General features: G+C 36.9%; 2 protein-coding genes across 2 annotated transcripts; both read right to left on the bottom strand.

The window, feature by feature from the left end:
- Nucleotides 1-97: 97 nt before the first annotated feature.
- On the bottom strand, nucleotides 98-2,318 carry LOC111794853 (GDSL lipase). Its single transcript, XM_023677017.2, has 5 exons — nucleotides 1,949-2,318; nucleotides 1,286-1,407; nucleotides 956-1,189; nucleotides 640-886; nucleotides 98-567 (listed from the first exon to the last, which is right to left on the bottom strand). The coding sequence occupies exons 1-5, from the start codon at nucleotides 2,226-2,228 to the stop codon at nucleotides 311-313; spliced, it is 1,140 nt and encodes a 379-aa protein (XP_023532785.2). The 5' UTR covers nucleotides 2,229-2,318; the 3' UTR covers nucleotides 98-310.
- Nucleotides 2,319-7,730: 5,412 nt separating this feature from the next.
- LOC111795472 (UPF0496 protein At2g18630) lies at nucleotides 7,731-9,834 on the bottom strand. The gene is made up of 2 exons (XM_023677921.2): nucleotides 9,496-9,834; nucleotides 7,731-9,301 (listed from the first exon to the last, which is right to left on the bottom strand). The coding sequence occupies exon 2, from the start codon at nucleotides 9,243-9,245 to the stop codon at nucleotides 8,103-8,105; it is 1,143 nt and encodes a 380-aa protein (XP_023533689.1). The 5' UTR covers nucleotides 9,246-9,301; nucleotides 9,496-9,834; the 3' UTR covers nucleotides 7,731-8,102.
- Nucleotides 9,835-16,055: the final 6,221 nt, after the last annotated feature.

Here is a 16,055-nt window from a genome sequence, read left to right as displayed (position 1 = left end):
AATTCAAGAAAAATACTAGGGTGTAGATGCATCTTCAATCTATAACTTTACCAAAGAAAACAATTCATTTTGACCCCAAAATCTTAAGTTATGAAAATGATAAAAATGAGGAAAACTAATTGAAAAATCGAGTTTCATAGACAATAATAAGAGAAATAGAAACAAACCATAAATATTGCTAGTTAAAAGAAAGAGCTAAGAATACTCTAACCATCCTAAAAGAAACGTCTTTATTCGACTAGACAATCTCAACCATTGGGACTAGACACCTTAAACAAATAAAAAAAAAAGACAAGTCATCGTAAGAATCTCAATAAGAAGCCAACATTGAATCACACTCAAAGAGTTGTTTGAAGTTGTAGGGCTTAACAATTTGAGCATCTCCGCTCCATATAAGTTCCGCGAGCTGCTTGAACAGTTTTTCAGTAGGATGAAAGGAATCAAAGAATATATAATCTTCCAGATTGTCACAATGCGTAAATGGTAAACCTTCAACGTTTCTTCCACAATTATAAAACCCTCTGAACGCCCCGCTCCCACAACATGCTGTCTCCGCTACCTTGAAACCTTCATCCAATTTATACCTATTTAGTGTCTAAATTTCAAAAAACGTCTAATAGATAACCAAAAATTAGTTACCGTATTTGATAGGATTTAAAATTCTTTGAAGAAGTAGAGTGTGGGTATCTGCAAAAGCGTATTTAAATCCTTCGAGTTGGATGCCAAGTTTTTGTAAGGCATCGGGAAGAAGCTGGTTGTGTAGCCTTGTTATTGAAGAAGCCTCTTCGAAAAATTGGACACTCCTTTTTATTCTCGAACTTGGCATATGACCTAACGGAGGCACTGTCATAAACCCAAATTTCCTTCCTCCGTACTTGTATACTTCCTATTTAAGAGCAGTTGATGTATCATTAAATCACTGCATATCAAGACATATCAAGACATGTAAGCTTACCTTAAGCGCTATCGTTATATTTCCTACCACCATATTCACGAACTGTTCTTGAGCGCTTGAGGTGTTAAATATGTCGTAACTTATGTCGAAAGGATTTAGATAATCATTTCCTCCAAAGTTGAAGAGAAAAACCGAGTTTGAGATGAGGGTTTGAGCTGAGGCATTCCCCAGCTTCTTTCGTAGTGATTTCATCACGTTTTTGAAAAACTTCATCTGAGTTTGAAGTCCTATGGCCTGAAAAAACCATTGATTCAATACTAAGAAATATTCTATTCTATTCAATTCAATTTAAAACCAAATCAATCACAAGTTTGATGAAGTTATTCGAACCGATCCCTCGTGACTCTCAGCTAAAGCACCACTTCCACTCGATGCAAAATTCACGCCGTTGTCATAGAAATCGTTGTGAGGATCTAAATATGGCGGAATCAAAGGCAAGCCTGCATACTCGGCTACAAAAAAAAAAAAAAAAAAAAAAAAACACACACATTATAACCATATGTCAAATCAATTATTTCATATTGTCTTTATTTGATTCTCATTTTTCGAAAATGTATTCTAAAATAATATAACACAAATTAAAAGGTTTGAGTATTGGATGTGACCCGATCATAATTACGTCCAAACAAATAAAAGAGACAAAGTAACAAAGGTAATAAAGATCTTTTGGAGCAAACAAAGCTTTAGCTCTTCAATTCTTTTTATTGTTGTAAAAAAACATACATCTGATGAGTATTTTACTAGCTCTCTAAACTTTCTACTAAATCAAGAATTACTAACGATCTTAGTCCACAACCACAAAATTTGGTCTAAACTATTATCCATCGTACTGATCCATAAGTTATAACTTATTCTACCGAGTATACTGACAATTAGTAACACATTTATCCGTGACTTATTCTAGTAAGTGAAGTTTAGAAGCTCATAAAAAAAGAAGATTTATGTTTCGTCTTTCGTTTATTTTGAGAAATATATCGATCGGGGAATGTATACCTAAAAAATCTGGAATAGTACGGCCATCGGTAAACCTGCCGGTGGGGAGGTGGAAGAAGGTTTCGCCGTAGGGCGGAAAGTTGGCCTGAAAGTCAGCAGTGGTGTTGATGTAGTTGTTATTTCCGGCGTCGACATAGGAATCTCCGAACAAGAAAAAGGCAAAGCAGTTAGGCAGTGGTATGGTGGAGGCTTCCGGGAATGTGGGAGAAGCTGTTTGGAACGCAAACAAGATGAAGAAGAAGAAGAAGAAGCAGCAGAAGCCTAAATTTGGGAGCTTCATGATCTCTTCACTGTTGGCTTTCCCCCACCCCTAGATCCTCTGCGCTTCTGTCTTCAAATAGCATTCAACACACAAAGCTCTGACAGTGTCACGTGGGTACTTTAACAAACTTGGTTTGGAAATCCACGGCTGAAATGAAATCAATAATGAGATGAGAGACTATATAATTTAGGTTTAATAAAGGAGTGGAGAGTATGATTCAATTATCCAATTAATACAATTGCCTTTTGGTTACACATATCGTTGAATTTTGGTTCAATTATAAACTATTATTAATTCATTTTTTTTAACCAACGAGAATTATAAACAATTCTGCCTTGATTCCCGTAAAAATAAATGGAGAATTGCACGGAGATGAGAATGAAATAGGTGGCGGAGATGAGATGGCAAAGGCTTCTCTATCCCTATCCCTCCCTGTGGACGTCTCTAATAGGTAACTATTCGTAGAGCGTTGTGTTACTCTTCTTTCCTATTTTTCTTTCCGTATGTTGCTTATATTCCAAAAGATACTGATATAACATGCTTTATTTTTTAAATTTGAAGACAAAAAGGGCAAGTTTTGAATCTTAACGACTTGAAAACTAACCTAAAAAATACGTTTTCAATGACTCCCTAATGTAAAATGTATCAATGAAAAAAAATACGGGAAACTTCCTAAAGGTTTTCTGGCACAACCCAATCTTCAAATTGTTTGGAGAATGAGTCGTGACGAGGACTGATATAGTTAGCTTGACATTTTCCTGCGTCTCCATCAAGATAGTCTAGGATATGAAATCGTGCAAAGCAAGACATCCTTGAGTTTGAGTAGGGTATCTATATTGTTCTATCCAATAAGTTGACTTTTGGCGTTAAAAGAGACCCATAGACCTAGGGCTTTAACTACCAAATTGAAGAACTTGACCAAAATTCGTTCTATAAGGCCTATACTATGAGATAGAGGGGGATTTTTTTTTTTAAAACCCTAAACCCTAAACCCGAGATACAACTCTACTTAGACTCTCATCTTATTTTGTAAGTCACCTTGCTACATAGACTCGTCTTATACATGGTATATCATGATCATATGTTCTTTCACTTTGGTCGGATGTGCTAAGATTCATTTGTAGGATAGCAGGAGGATGCCGTGCTATTATAGGATGTTAGAATGCAGACTCCAAAGAAGGCAAGGGAATGTTGGGGCAACTATGTGCCAAATTTAGATTTTGAATCTTAATCTAAATCTTACACACATACCTTTTATGCTTGGGTTCATTTTGTTTATCAACCATGTGACCTAGTAGGTCCTCCCGGTGTTTGTTTTAGGACTAAAACTAGTGTTATGCATTGAGTATGGAGTGGAAGTGAATAACTCATGTAAAGACCGGAATTATTTATTTATTTAAAAACATAGTTAAACATAAGTTTTTACATACATACTAGTAATATAATAAATATAATAAAGTAGTAAACATATAGGCTAGTTCGAAAACACAAAATAAAAAGCAGACACAAAAGGTTAACACAAAATATAGTAAGTTAAAAGACAGGGTTGATCCATGACCCTCACTCCAAAGTCTGCTCCCATCCACGACGAGCTCCTAGTTACCTGACAAAAATGATAAACATGGAGTGATTAAAACTCAGTAAGTAGCCTATTGTAGGCTCTTAATTGTGACCTTGTGCTAGGATTTTACTTCTTGTTCCGTTTTCCAGAACTAAACTTTAGAGGGTTATCATAGCATGCATCATATACTAGCCCTGAAAGTATTTTTCCAAAGTAACCCCTAATTTGCTCCCATGAGTGCACCTGCCGGCAAATTGTGACGCAGGGCATCTCGAGAAATATTAGGCCCATCATGGCATCCTACTCATGGTACATATAGCTGGGCATCCAACCTAAAGAGGAATAGGAGATAATGGTTACTTCGGGCATGGATCCAAGCAACTTGTTAAGTACGTTATTTTCATTCACCTATGTGTTTTTCTTGGGTTCTTGGTGATCCTAGGTTTTATGCATAATGTCTTGGGTCGAGCTTGGAACTTAAGAGTTCTTCTTAGGAATAGCCCAACGAGATCTTGTGCACGTAGAATCTTATTAGCGACCAAGGGTACATGTGAGAAATCTCTCGTTTCATGGATACCTCGTTAGTCGTCATAGAGCGTAAAGTCGTATGGATCGTGATGAACGTTTTTTTCTTTTTTTTTTTTCCATATCTTGGTTTAGCTACATAATGATTTCACTACCTTATACAACCTCCAGAGATAAGGATTCGTGCAATATTTCATAATATTAGGAGGGCGTTTAGGGCTTAAACCATAGGTAGTCTTCCTTATGGGCATTATGGTCATTTTTTTTTACCGTTACTTGGTTTTCCTACTTAACTTTATCAAATGACCACCAAATTTCATACATAATCTCAACATGTCATAATATGCACAACATTAAAATTTCGTAAGCAGTGGGGTTCATTTAGCGGGTTATTTTAGCATTACCTAAATCACGAGCAATTTGACTGGTTTGGGGTCTTGACTCACGGTTTTTCGATTTTTCTTTCATGTAACCTTAATTCATACTTTTTTTAGGGTTAATATATAAATCCATGTGATTTCTACAAGTATTTCTTGAGAAAAGTTCAAGGTGGCTACTTACCTCTTGTCCGGTGTTCGGGATCCTGTTTCTTGAGCTTCCAGTACTCGTTTTCCTCCGAATTTTCTATAGTAGCTTCCTTAATGAGTCTAGTTTCTTGAACCATTGAGACTTTTGTGAGAACTGACTAGAATGGGGTTTAATTTGATGAAAAACTAAAGGGGGTTGGTTTTAGGGTTGATGCGGCCGGTTCAGTTGAACTAGCCACATCATCGTCTTCTTCCTCCCACAGGGGAAGAAGACGTTGCGTGGCGTTGCTCCTCCGTCTGAAAATGGAGTCTACCAACCCATTTCAAAGCATTTCTCCCCTCGATTCCTTCATGAAACTTAAAGATAAACTGTCAAGGAAGAGTTTGAGATAGATATCTCACCTACTCGTGAATTACAGTGTAAGTTACAAACGTCCAAAACCAGGGGAAAACTCGTTTTGTCGTTGGAGTAAACCCAGGAGGTTTTTTTTTATTAGTTACGACAATGTAGGCACTATCAAGCCACACCTCCTTCACCAAAGATCTTCCTTATACTTTCTTAAACTAAGGGGATAATTCTTAGAAGCTGTCTAGGCGTAGTTGAGGCAAATTTTGAGTTCCTTCCCTCAGTTTGCAACTCAACCATTTTTCCTTCTATTGAGCAACTCGAACTAGATCATATTAGTCCTTCACTCCTTCATCAAACATGCTCCATTTAGTCCCCTCAAATTATTGGAAACATCAATTTTGGGCATTAAGGGCCGTAAGCAACAATTTGAATTTCTTTCCCAAAACTTAACCGATATCGAATTTCTTCGATTACACTTGTTCCTAAGGTCGTCTCCCTCGCGACCTTCTTCAAAAATGATCCTTAAGTGTGCAGAAATCACTCGGTATATGATTTGTCCAACGAATATGCCTATAGCCTTAGATTGGATTTTAAGTATTCCTTGGAGTTCCTGCAATGGCGGATAGAGTTGGGGGAATAGGATAGGGGCACTTTCAAAGCTTCCTTCCTTTACCAAACCTCTGGGCAATCCTCTTTAGAACGTGTAGGAGCAAGCTTCTGAATTTGGAATAATTTCGGGAATACTATACCCAAAATCTAAACGCTCTTAACACTCGACTAAGGTCTCAATTGAGCTCGTTTCTTGTTCCTATTAGTTGCCCCCACTTCATAATTTAGAGAATCATCACAATTTCATCCTTGAGTTTTTTGGATCATTCGTCGGAATTATATCCTCCGACCAAGCTTTATCGACCTATATTTTGAATTCTAACTGTTGGATGTGATGATCTGTGAGTGTTCTAGATCTTCCTCAATTTTGGAGGAGATCCAACAGCTGAAATTTGAGCTTTGAAGCGTTTTGTGCAAGAGGCCACCGTAGACATCCTGATTTTGTTCAGAGTGGCATTTCTGTAATTATCCAATCTTTCAGAGGCATTTTGATAATTTGCCATTTTTATTATTTAAATATTATTTTACTTGAAAAATCCAAAATTTTTCCAAAAATTATCTACCCTTCTTGACCATTTTTATGTTCTTGAGCACCTTCAAAATTTTACTTCATAAAATGTTAAAAAATGGGGAAAGTTTGGTAAAAATTGGATTTCTCATTTTCCTTTTCCAATTTGTTTTTTATTATTATTTTTCTATTTATTATTATTTCTGGTTTCCCGCGTAATGTACCTCCTTTGAAAACCTTTAAATTCTTAGGTGTTACCGCTCAATGAGATACATTCTATGTAAACCTATCCAAAGACGAAGGAATATATAAGTGCATAACTCAAGGCTAAGCACTAGACTCATCAAACATTATGAGCTCAAAACCCATGACTTAGGACCAAGGTCCGTATAGAGTATAGTACCTTAGCATCCATTATGGACACGATCAAGAGACTTCAAGCAAGGTACTTACTCTAGTTTTTACCCATTTTTTTTGGTAATAACTAGATGTAGTCGAGGACGGGAGCAGATTTGAAGATGGTGCCATAGAGAGCCGATCAAAGCCTCTACCGGTTTCATGTCAATTTTGTCCCAATTCTATTTTGAATTTTGTTCCTTTTGAAGTATTTAAACTTAAAATTTTTTACTCTCTTATTCTAAAAGTGAAATTTTTTACCATGTTTTTACTCCATTGAGCCAACCTATGTCACGATCCATGCTCTGAATAGCTCAAAAATTGGTTTGTGACCGTCTTGAATCGTATCTCAATTTTTTCATGTATGTTCTGACAAATATATAAATCATTTCTCAATCTTAATCCAGAGTTCCTAGCGTAGCAAAATTCATCTTATATAGCATAAAATTCTAAAATCTCATGAACACATGTATTTTTAGTTATATAAGACAATTCATGCAAACACATGTATTTTTAGCTATATAAGACAATTCATGCTCATATGCTAGCAATCTCTACAAGTATTGCTCGTGAGAATTTCAAATGGCTACTTAGTAGTGTGTACCTTGATCGCTCCTGTTTTTATTCATTTGATGTTCCAAAGTTAAAAAAATTTCACAAACTAACCTTGGTTCAAGTCATTAGGTTTCACATCAAAATCGAATGAAAAAAACAGTCGAACGAAAATCGAATGTGCGAGAAAATGCTTACCATTGCAGAGATGGAGGAAGTTAGAACTATCTTTGGTAGATCCCTCAAAGATTTGGAGACTTCAAAAGCTAGACCGAAGACTATTTAAAAGTCCTAAAAATTGAAGACCAATGACTTTGAATTAGTCTTTACCATCCCGAACCCATCGATGTTTTGCCGTCCCGAACCCATCGATGCCACGAGAGAGCATCTCCTTCTAAATATTTGCTTGATTCGATGTAGCCAACCATCAGGGTCTCTATATCGTTCCAATCAACTCAATCCATAAAGTTCTCAAAACATCGAGCGATAATCATAATCTCAAAAGCAGTCAACAGTACCATATTACTCGAATATTTCTGAATACGGAAGAACAAAGAGATGAAGTTATTATACATTCCCACACCTCTTGGTGCCTTGGTCACAGTTACATGCATCAACCAACATCCATATAGAAAGGACATAAATAAGTAACTAATCTCTCTGAATCACATGTTCAAAGCGTACCTAAATAAATACTCGATCAAACGAGTGAGCTCACTTCGACGAGACTCGATCTTTCAAGTATAAGATGAGTAGTGTATCATTCGTTTATGGCCCGTCTCACTCTTCCTTCCCTATTGTTATATGCTGATCGAGTAGCATACGAGCATCTGATGAGACTCAGAAACGAAATCCGATCGAGCTATCAGCTGTTATGATGCATTGCTATTTTCTGAATAATTACTGTTCTTGCTTTTGTTACGTCTGTGCTGCATTTAGAAGCATGTACACTCAACTTCTCTATGGTCTCATCAAACCCTTGAAGGTTTTTCTTGATCTCATCTATTACAAGTTGCATAGCACCCTGTTCCCTGATGCCGAGATCGGTATTCTGCAACAACAAACCTAACTGAATCGATAACTTTTGCACAAGCAATCGAATGTTCTCAAAGTCCGTTAGAACTATGGAAGTGTGAGCTTGCACAGAGTTGATAACTTGCTTCTCTGCTTTGATGTGGCTCAAGTACCGATTCCAGAGCGTGTTACACCATTTCCCGACCGGGCCCATCGGAACAACCAGTGCAGCAGTTAACGCAATCACTACGGGAGGTGCAGACATTGCAGCTGCTACAACAGAGAAAACGAGAACGGATGCAAATAGAGTAACCAGAAAGACATTTGTAAGTTTCTTCCATGTTTTCATGGTGCGATATTTCTTATCAAGCTTCTTCTTCTGATGTTGCAACTTCTTTAACATGGACAAATGCTGTTTGTATAATGGCACAAACAGCTGAACAAATTCCTGAGCAAAGGGATTCCCAACCTCCTGAAACTTCTTCAACTCTTCAATTGTCTTTACATATCTCTCATCATCTCCATTCTCACCACTTTCAAATTGATTGATAGCAACTTTAATGATGAGTTCGCTATCCCGAGTGCGTCGTAGACAATTCTCCAACGCCGTACAGAAACGCAATGTTTTGAGACTGTTATCGAAGAATGCATCCACAAGCTCAAACAACTCCTTGTTGCTCCATACATCCTCTTTACTTGCAAGGATCAACTTAACCGCATCTTCATTCATTTCCAGTAAAAATTCAGGGATCTCCATGAGCACATCCAACGACAGAGAACTCGGCCCAATTCCAGTGGCTAGCGAATTGAGAGCCCGGTTCGTCCGTTCGTGCACTTTATCATCGAAGGCCTGCAAATCTGGATTATTTTCACACTCGGTTTCATATGAACTAAGTGCAGCTGCATAGTGAGAATCAACATTGATGAGAACGGAAGGAGCTGAAGAAGCAACACCGCCACCTGATCTGTTCTTGCTAGATTGTCCTCCCATCATTTCCAGACAATAATTGACCACAACAAATCTCTCAATTCCACTACTCTATCCTTCAGCTAACACAAGAATAAGCTCGAAACTCAAAAACAGAACTAGAATCGAGCAATCAAGTTTACAAGATCTAAAAGAACAAGCAATTCCGAAATCCCGTCACAAGTTTTCAGTCAAGCAGAAGGATTATTAAAACACAAAAATCCCTATCTTAGAAGTAAAAAGAGCAGTCGACTTCAAATCAAAATGAACAAGGTACCTCAAATTGAGAGAAGAATCGAGAAGATCCAACAAAACCCAGATGAAATCCAACGAAACCCAGATGAAATCCAACGAAACCCAGATGAAATCCAACGAAATCCAATGAAATCCCAAGAAAGAGAATGATCTGGAGGATCGGAAGTCAGCCGCCGCAAAGAGACTATAAAAAAATCGTGAAGAAGCAGAAGATGGAGGAGCAGGAGGGGATCTCGGCGAACAACATGGGTGAAGAAAGAAAAGGAAACCTAATCAAAATGGGGCGAGTGGTCAATAGTCGCTTATAAACAATTATCTAAATTGGAATCATAGTCTTCCACATACGCGGTGTTGAATTTTATTTTCCGTGGATTTTGTTGTTGGCGGGGTTTCAAGCACGCCCACCTTGGAATTCTAAGGACTCTTCCTCGAAATTTCTTCGAACTTGTCACTCACTAGTAGTTCAAAGACCAAGTCCTCGCCGCCGCCTAATTAATTTCTAGAAAAAGAAATCAGATTTTAGTTCGACCAATAAATTTGAGAATATATGTTCCAATATTCAACTAATTGTATTTTTTATTTTACTTTATCATAGATTCTTGAAGAATCGTTAAAATAGTAATAATAATGTTGAGCATTCAACAAATTATAAAACATATATTTATTAGAATTTCGACTAAGATTTGAAATGTGATATCGTGGCTCTACCATTTCTCCGCGTCCCCTGTGCTACATAGCATGAGTCTGCATCCCACGGAGGCCCCATCTAGGTGAGAAAATACATGTTATTATGATATTCTGCATAATGTGAGATCTAAAGTGACTTATGGAATGATCATGGGTTTATAATCAACGAATACTACTCTCTCCATTGGTACGAGGGCTTTTGAGGAAACCCAGAGCAAAGCCAAGAGAGCTTATGCTCGGAGTGGACAGTATCATACCATTGTGGAAAATCGTGTTCATCTGTATGAGTGTCATATTAAGTTTACGGTCTTCGTTGTGTATTTATGGGACCAGCTTAAGTCTTTAGTTTCGTGGTTCTGACTTTCAAGGACGTCTCATTTGGTCACCCACATAGAATTTCTCTAAGTAAAACACGCTTAACTATGAATTTCTTTGAGTAAAGCATGCACTCAAAATAGTATACTTTTTCTTTCGATATCATTCCTATACATTGATATTTTATAATCTCCTTAATATTAATCTTTGCATCATTATTATCATAATAAAGAGCGACAAATTAAATCAAATCTGCAACACTTTTTAGATATTTAAGAATTTTTTATAGTCATTCAAGTTATTTAGACTTCAAATCTCGAACTCATTAAAAAGACAAAGATCAAAAGTAATTAGAAAAAAAAGTAAAATAAAATAAAAGATGAAAAATTAATAAAATTTAAATCAAAATAAAATAAAAGATGAGAAATTAATAAAATTCAAATCAAAATAGACACTACTAAAAATTTAAATCAAAATAAAATCCAATTACAGGGGGTCCTTTCAAATTTATAGAAACGAGGTAAAAAGGTTCGAGATTCAATTACAAAACCAGTACAAAAAAATAATAATAAATACAAAAAATGGACTAACGCTCCAAAACGACTTACCCTATGACCACACAGCTCTTAAACGTTCTTCCACCTTGACCAGAAGATGAGAATATAAATATACCGAGTAAACAACCTACTTGTAGGTTCTCACCCATCCTTGACATAGCAGGTGACCACAAACTTTACTCTAGGCTCTAGGTGGAGAGCTCCTATGTTCGCAGACTTGGGTCGTTAGCTTAACCTATGCGTAGTAGTAACCGATATCTAGTGTTGAGATGCTACCTCGAAGAACTCTCTCTATCAAGTTGAGATAGCATGGTGTGTGCTAGCCTGCTCCTCATCCATAAGAGGTTAGTTGGCGAACCTGTCCCACAGGCCATGTAGTTGCCCAAGGTTGAGGGGAACTACCCCCTTACACGTGCTAGCCTGATTACCTACATGATCAACGCCCACCCATAGAAAGGATCCACCATGTTGGGTAATCCAAGCGAACTATCAAGTCACACATTTCTAATTAGCCTCATGTCTAGCTCAATGATACCATACTGGAGTGGAAAGAAAAGTGGAAGCTATGCAACACTGCACCGGTTGCTATCAACCTAGGCAACTACCTTTATCTAATAGGGTTGCTGTTGTGGTCTTCTAGAATCCTAGGGCAATTTGATGGTCTTGACATGGATTCACGTCTTCAGGTTTCTCAGTTTTTAATCCTCAAGTCTGGTTCGATTCGAAGCACTATGGCTACATCCTTTGATCGTCTCTTAAGATTCTAATGTGCTCGAACTACTAGAGCTTTCCATCCTAGGTCATTGTCTAGCCAAACTACTTACAGTCTAAAGGGAGAATCATACATCAATCATTTGGGTTTATTGTACAGTAAAATCATGCATATGGTACACATGCTCTACGGGGCGATAACATCCATTAAGTACTTAAAACACATACACAAATTCCCATCCTCCACTTTAGTACAATTGTAACACCCCAAAAACGAAGGAAATTAGCTCCAATAAGAATAAGTCACCCATGTAAGACTCAAAGGATCCAAGAAAAGAAATTAAGAGGATTAAGTAAGTACAGGGTCTTAAGAAGTCATTTCTATACCCGAAGATGGAAGGATTTAAGGTCTTTGATTGGAAAGGAAAAAGTAAGCTAAAAGGACAAAAATGTCATTTTTCTAATTATCAAGAATCTTTCCGGATTTTTAATTCCTTGTGTAGATGGATTTTTCAAGAAAAATAATAATAAAATATTCAGAAAGTGACAAATTGCCACATTACCCCTGAAGATATGAATAATTACGAAACTGCCATTCTAGCAAGAATAAGATGATCAACGGTGACCATCTTCACAAAATCCATCTAATCTCGACTCTCAACCATTGGATCTCCTCCAAAATTGGATATATTTTAGAACACTCACAGATCATCACATCCAACGGCTAGGATTCAAAACCAAGGTCAGTAAGGCTCTGATCGGAGTAGATATTTTCGACAGATTATCCAGAAAGTTCAATCTCCAAATCACGACGATTCTGGAGCTCTCAATGTCGGTTTAAGCTTCTCAAGTCTGAAGTTGAGGCAATAGTTTGGAACAAGAAACAAGCAAGGTTGAGCTCCCAATCGTAAGTTATAGGCGTTTAGATTTTGAGTCTCCTACTCTCGGATTTTTTTCAAATTCGAGAGTAGTTCTCCACCATTTCCTTTTAAACTTGTTCCTACAACTTCTAAACAAGATTACTCACAAATTCTATGAATGAATAGAGTGTTGAAAGTGCCCTGAAACCATTCCCCCAATCCAATCTGCCATTGAAGAGCTTCAAGAAAAATTCAAAATTCCAACTCGATGATACAAGAGAATTCGTTAAGCAAGGACGATCCCAATAAGTTTCTGCACCTCCAAGGAATGTTTCCATAGAAGATCACCATGAGAAATAACCTCAAGAACGTGACCAATTGAAGAAAATTAGTTTCGGGCTCAAATTGGGGGTAGGTTTCGAATTCCTATTTACGGTCCCTTTTCCTTCAAATTAAGGATTCCTTTAGCTTTAGAGGAATAAGTTTAGTAACTTTGATGAATAAATCGAAAGCTGAAACGTCGTAGAACAAGCTACTCAAGAGATCGAAAATTGGAGGTGTCAAGTAACTTGTAGATCGAGAATGATTTCTCAAAATTAAGGTCTCACACACAAAGTCATTCCTCCAGACCAATTCCTTTAGCTTGAGGGGAGAATAAGGAAGAGGTTTCATAAAGAAATCGAGCCTTGAAAATCCCTAGAATCGGCTGCCCAATAAGAAATTCTCTGTTTCAGCTCCGACGAGAAATCAATTTTTGGATGAACTTTGGAGACGAATATCTTAGGCTACGATCCATGACAAGGTGTGAAATCAATCCCTAGCTCTTCCTTGTAACACCATTTTTAAGTTTCATGAAGAAATTGAAGGGATAAACGGTGTGATCGGAGCTGTTGAATTCGAGTTTCAGACGGCAGCGCAAAGGATGCGCACGTCTTCTTCTTGTCTAGAGGAATAAGACGATGATGTGGCTGGTTCAATTGAACCAGCCATGTCAACCCAAAACCTGACCTTTCCTTGGTTTTTCTCAATTTTAATCCCCTTCTATACCGGTTCTCATAGAAATTTTTATGGTTTAAGAAACTAGACACAATAAGGAGTCTATGGAAGGAAATTTGAAATAATTCCGATACCAAAAGCTCAAGAATAGAAATCTCGAACATTGATGACAAGATAAGTAGCCACCTTGAACTTTTCTTAAAAAATACGTGTAGAAATTACTTGAATTTCCATATGAACCCTAAACCAAGTATGAATTAAGAATATATGAAAGAAAAACTCAAAGAAATGTGAGTTAAGGCCCTAAACCACAGGCTACCATAAGAATTATCGTAAGAATTATCATATAATTCATATATTATAACATATATATATCATAAACATATCGATCCATAAACAATTCACACATATCAATATATATGGCACGTGCAAAACCACAGAGTTTGATTAGCTTAGGTAGTTTCACCAATTTATCCTGAATGAGAGTTCAATTTTTGTCATTTGTATCAAGTCAACCTATATGGACCCATAACATCAATTTAAGTTCAATTCTTTGTATTATACAATCTTTCATTGATATGAGAGACTTTATTTATTTATATATATATATATATATATATATATATATATTTATTAAAGATTTCATTTTCGACGAGGAGATATGATTATTGTATTGTTTTTCAAAAAAATATGATTATGGTATTATCTCCTTTTAATTATGTTACAAACAATAAAATACTCTCATTTTTTCTTCTATATTTCCTCTTTAAATAAAATCTCACGAACTCTTCACTATTGTCCTTGTATTTAATTACTCCCATTTTTTCTTATGTATTTACTCCGTAAACAGAATCTCACAAACTTTCACTTTTGTCACCTGTCTTTAATCTTCCTTCTTGTTCTCGGTATTTATTTAATTCTGTTTTGTCTCGGTTAACATATATTCTCAATTTTTAATTTTGTTTACGGTAAGCTATTTTACATTTTAATTCTGTTTACTGTAGGCCATTTTACATGGATTCTGATTTTCTTTTCTTTCCTAGAAATAAAATGGCTATATATGATGAAACAACTACGGACATTTAAGTGATCATTGACATGAGTTCTTGTGGATCTAATAAACTTGACCTTCAACAAGTCATTTAGATGTGTGTATAGTTTAGCTAGCTCAATTTGAGTAGCAACACATCTCTGTGATATGCAATCTTGCCACCAGTACGGATTTTATTTTGTGATCTTTCTCTCTAGATGGAGATAAACCCAGTGTGGGTTCATCATCGGTAAGGCTCCTTCTCGACTGTATTGACGACATCATCTTCACCCCTTCTGGTTGTTTGGTATTAGTTTGAATGATTGTGAGTTGGACTTCGTTACTACTAAGTATTTCGTTACGAGGCATGGGAATGATTTTGTGTTCAAATAGGAAATTCATCCCTAACACGATATCGAAGTTCTTAAGCTTGAATATTACAAAGTTGGTTTGTCCAATCCAAGTCCTCAGCTTGATCAGAGTTCTCTTTCCAACTTCTGAGATAGGTAGGGCTGTCGGATTGACGATTTTCATCTCTCTTGTGTATCGATGGTAAAGGATGTTTAAGTTTTTCACTTCGATCTCCATCATGAAGCTGCGAATGGTTCTAGAGTCGACAATAGTATTCTTAACTGCTTTATGGTTAATCTAGACCTAGGCATACATAAATCCGCGTTCGATTTGCTCTTTTATATTTTCCACTCTCACTCTCTTTTGGAGAGAAGAAAAACAATTTATGGCCCACACATGGGTTTTCCATGCTTTTGACTAGTGATGTTTCAACTTCTCTCGTCTCGTACTCAATTCAAATTTTACTTGGAAGACAGAGGGTTCTACCTTTTTGTGGGCACTTAGTTTCTAAGTGGACCTTCTTGCATATGAAGCAAGACGAGTGACCTTGATTGTGACCTATTCTGGCCGTGAGGTCTCCATAATGGAGTTCTACCTCTATGTTGGGAGGACTCACATTTCCCACCTCCATCTCCAAGTTGTCACCTTTCCTACCTTTAGAAGAGTTGGGTCGATAATTTTTATTACTTCACTTGTGGAAGTTTGGTTTTGCCTTACGTCTTAGGATTGATCATTGTTAAGGTCAAACAGACGTTCGACTGTAACATAGGACGTAAAAAGGTCTTGAAGACTTTGCCTTTCTCGGACATCTCAGGAATATCCAACATAATCCCAGAAAACTTCTTAACATAGTCTCAAATATCCCCAGTATGTCTCAGCTCCTTTAGCTTTCTCCTTGCTATTATCTCGACATTCTTTGGGAATAATCACTTGTTGAGTATTGTCTAGGCCCCTTGATACGTTCTTCCATCTAAGCAATATAGCTCGTTAAGTTATCCTCATGTTCGAAGCCGCCAACAGTTATGGCTTTCTCTTCTATTGACTCGACCCTCAACATTAATTCACGGATGGACAT

The sequence above is a fragment of the Cucurbita pepo genome, chromosome 5 (assembly GCF_057944985.1).
Source record: "Cucurbita pepo subsp. pepo isolate OVF chromosome 5, ASM5794498v1, whole genome shotgun sequence".
NCBI classification, from domain to species: Eukaryota; Viridiplantae; Streptophyta; class Magnoliopsida; order Cucurbitales; family Cucurbitaceae; genus Cucurbita; species Cucurbita pepo.
The sequence above is the reverse complement of the archived record's forward strand: the minus strand, read 5'-3'. Positions and strand labels throughout refer to the sequence as shown.

What these genes read in the sequence shown, in the direction of transcription:
- LOC111794853 (XM_023677017.2), bottom strand. Translation starts at nt 2,228, where the DNA reads ATGAAGCTCCCAAATTTAGGCTTCTGCTGCTTCTTCTTCTTCTTCTTC. An exon ending in CTGAGAGTCACGAGGGATCG is followed by an intron (nt 1,190 to 1,285) that starts GTTCGAATAACT and finishes TGGTTTTTTCAG; the next exon opens with GCCATAGGACTTCAAACTCA. An exon ending in TTTAAATCCTATCAAATACG is followed by an intron (nt 568 to 639) that starts GTAACTAATTTT and finishes AATTGGATGAAG; the next exon opens with GTTTCAAGGTAGCGGAGACA.
- LOC111795472 (XM_023677921.2), bottom strand. Translation starts at nt 9,245, where the DNA reads ATGATGGGAGGACAATCTAGCAAGAACAGATCAGGTGGCGGTGTTGCT.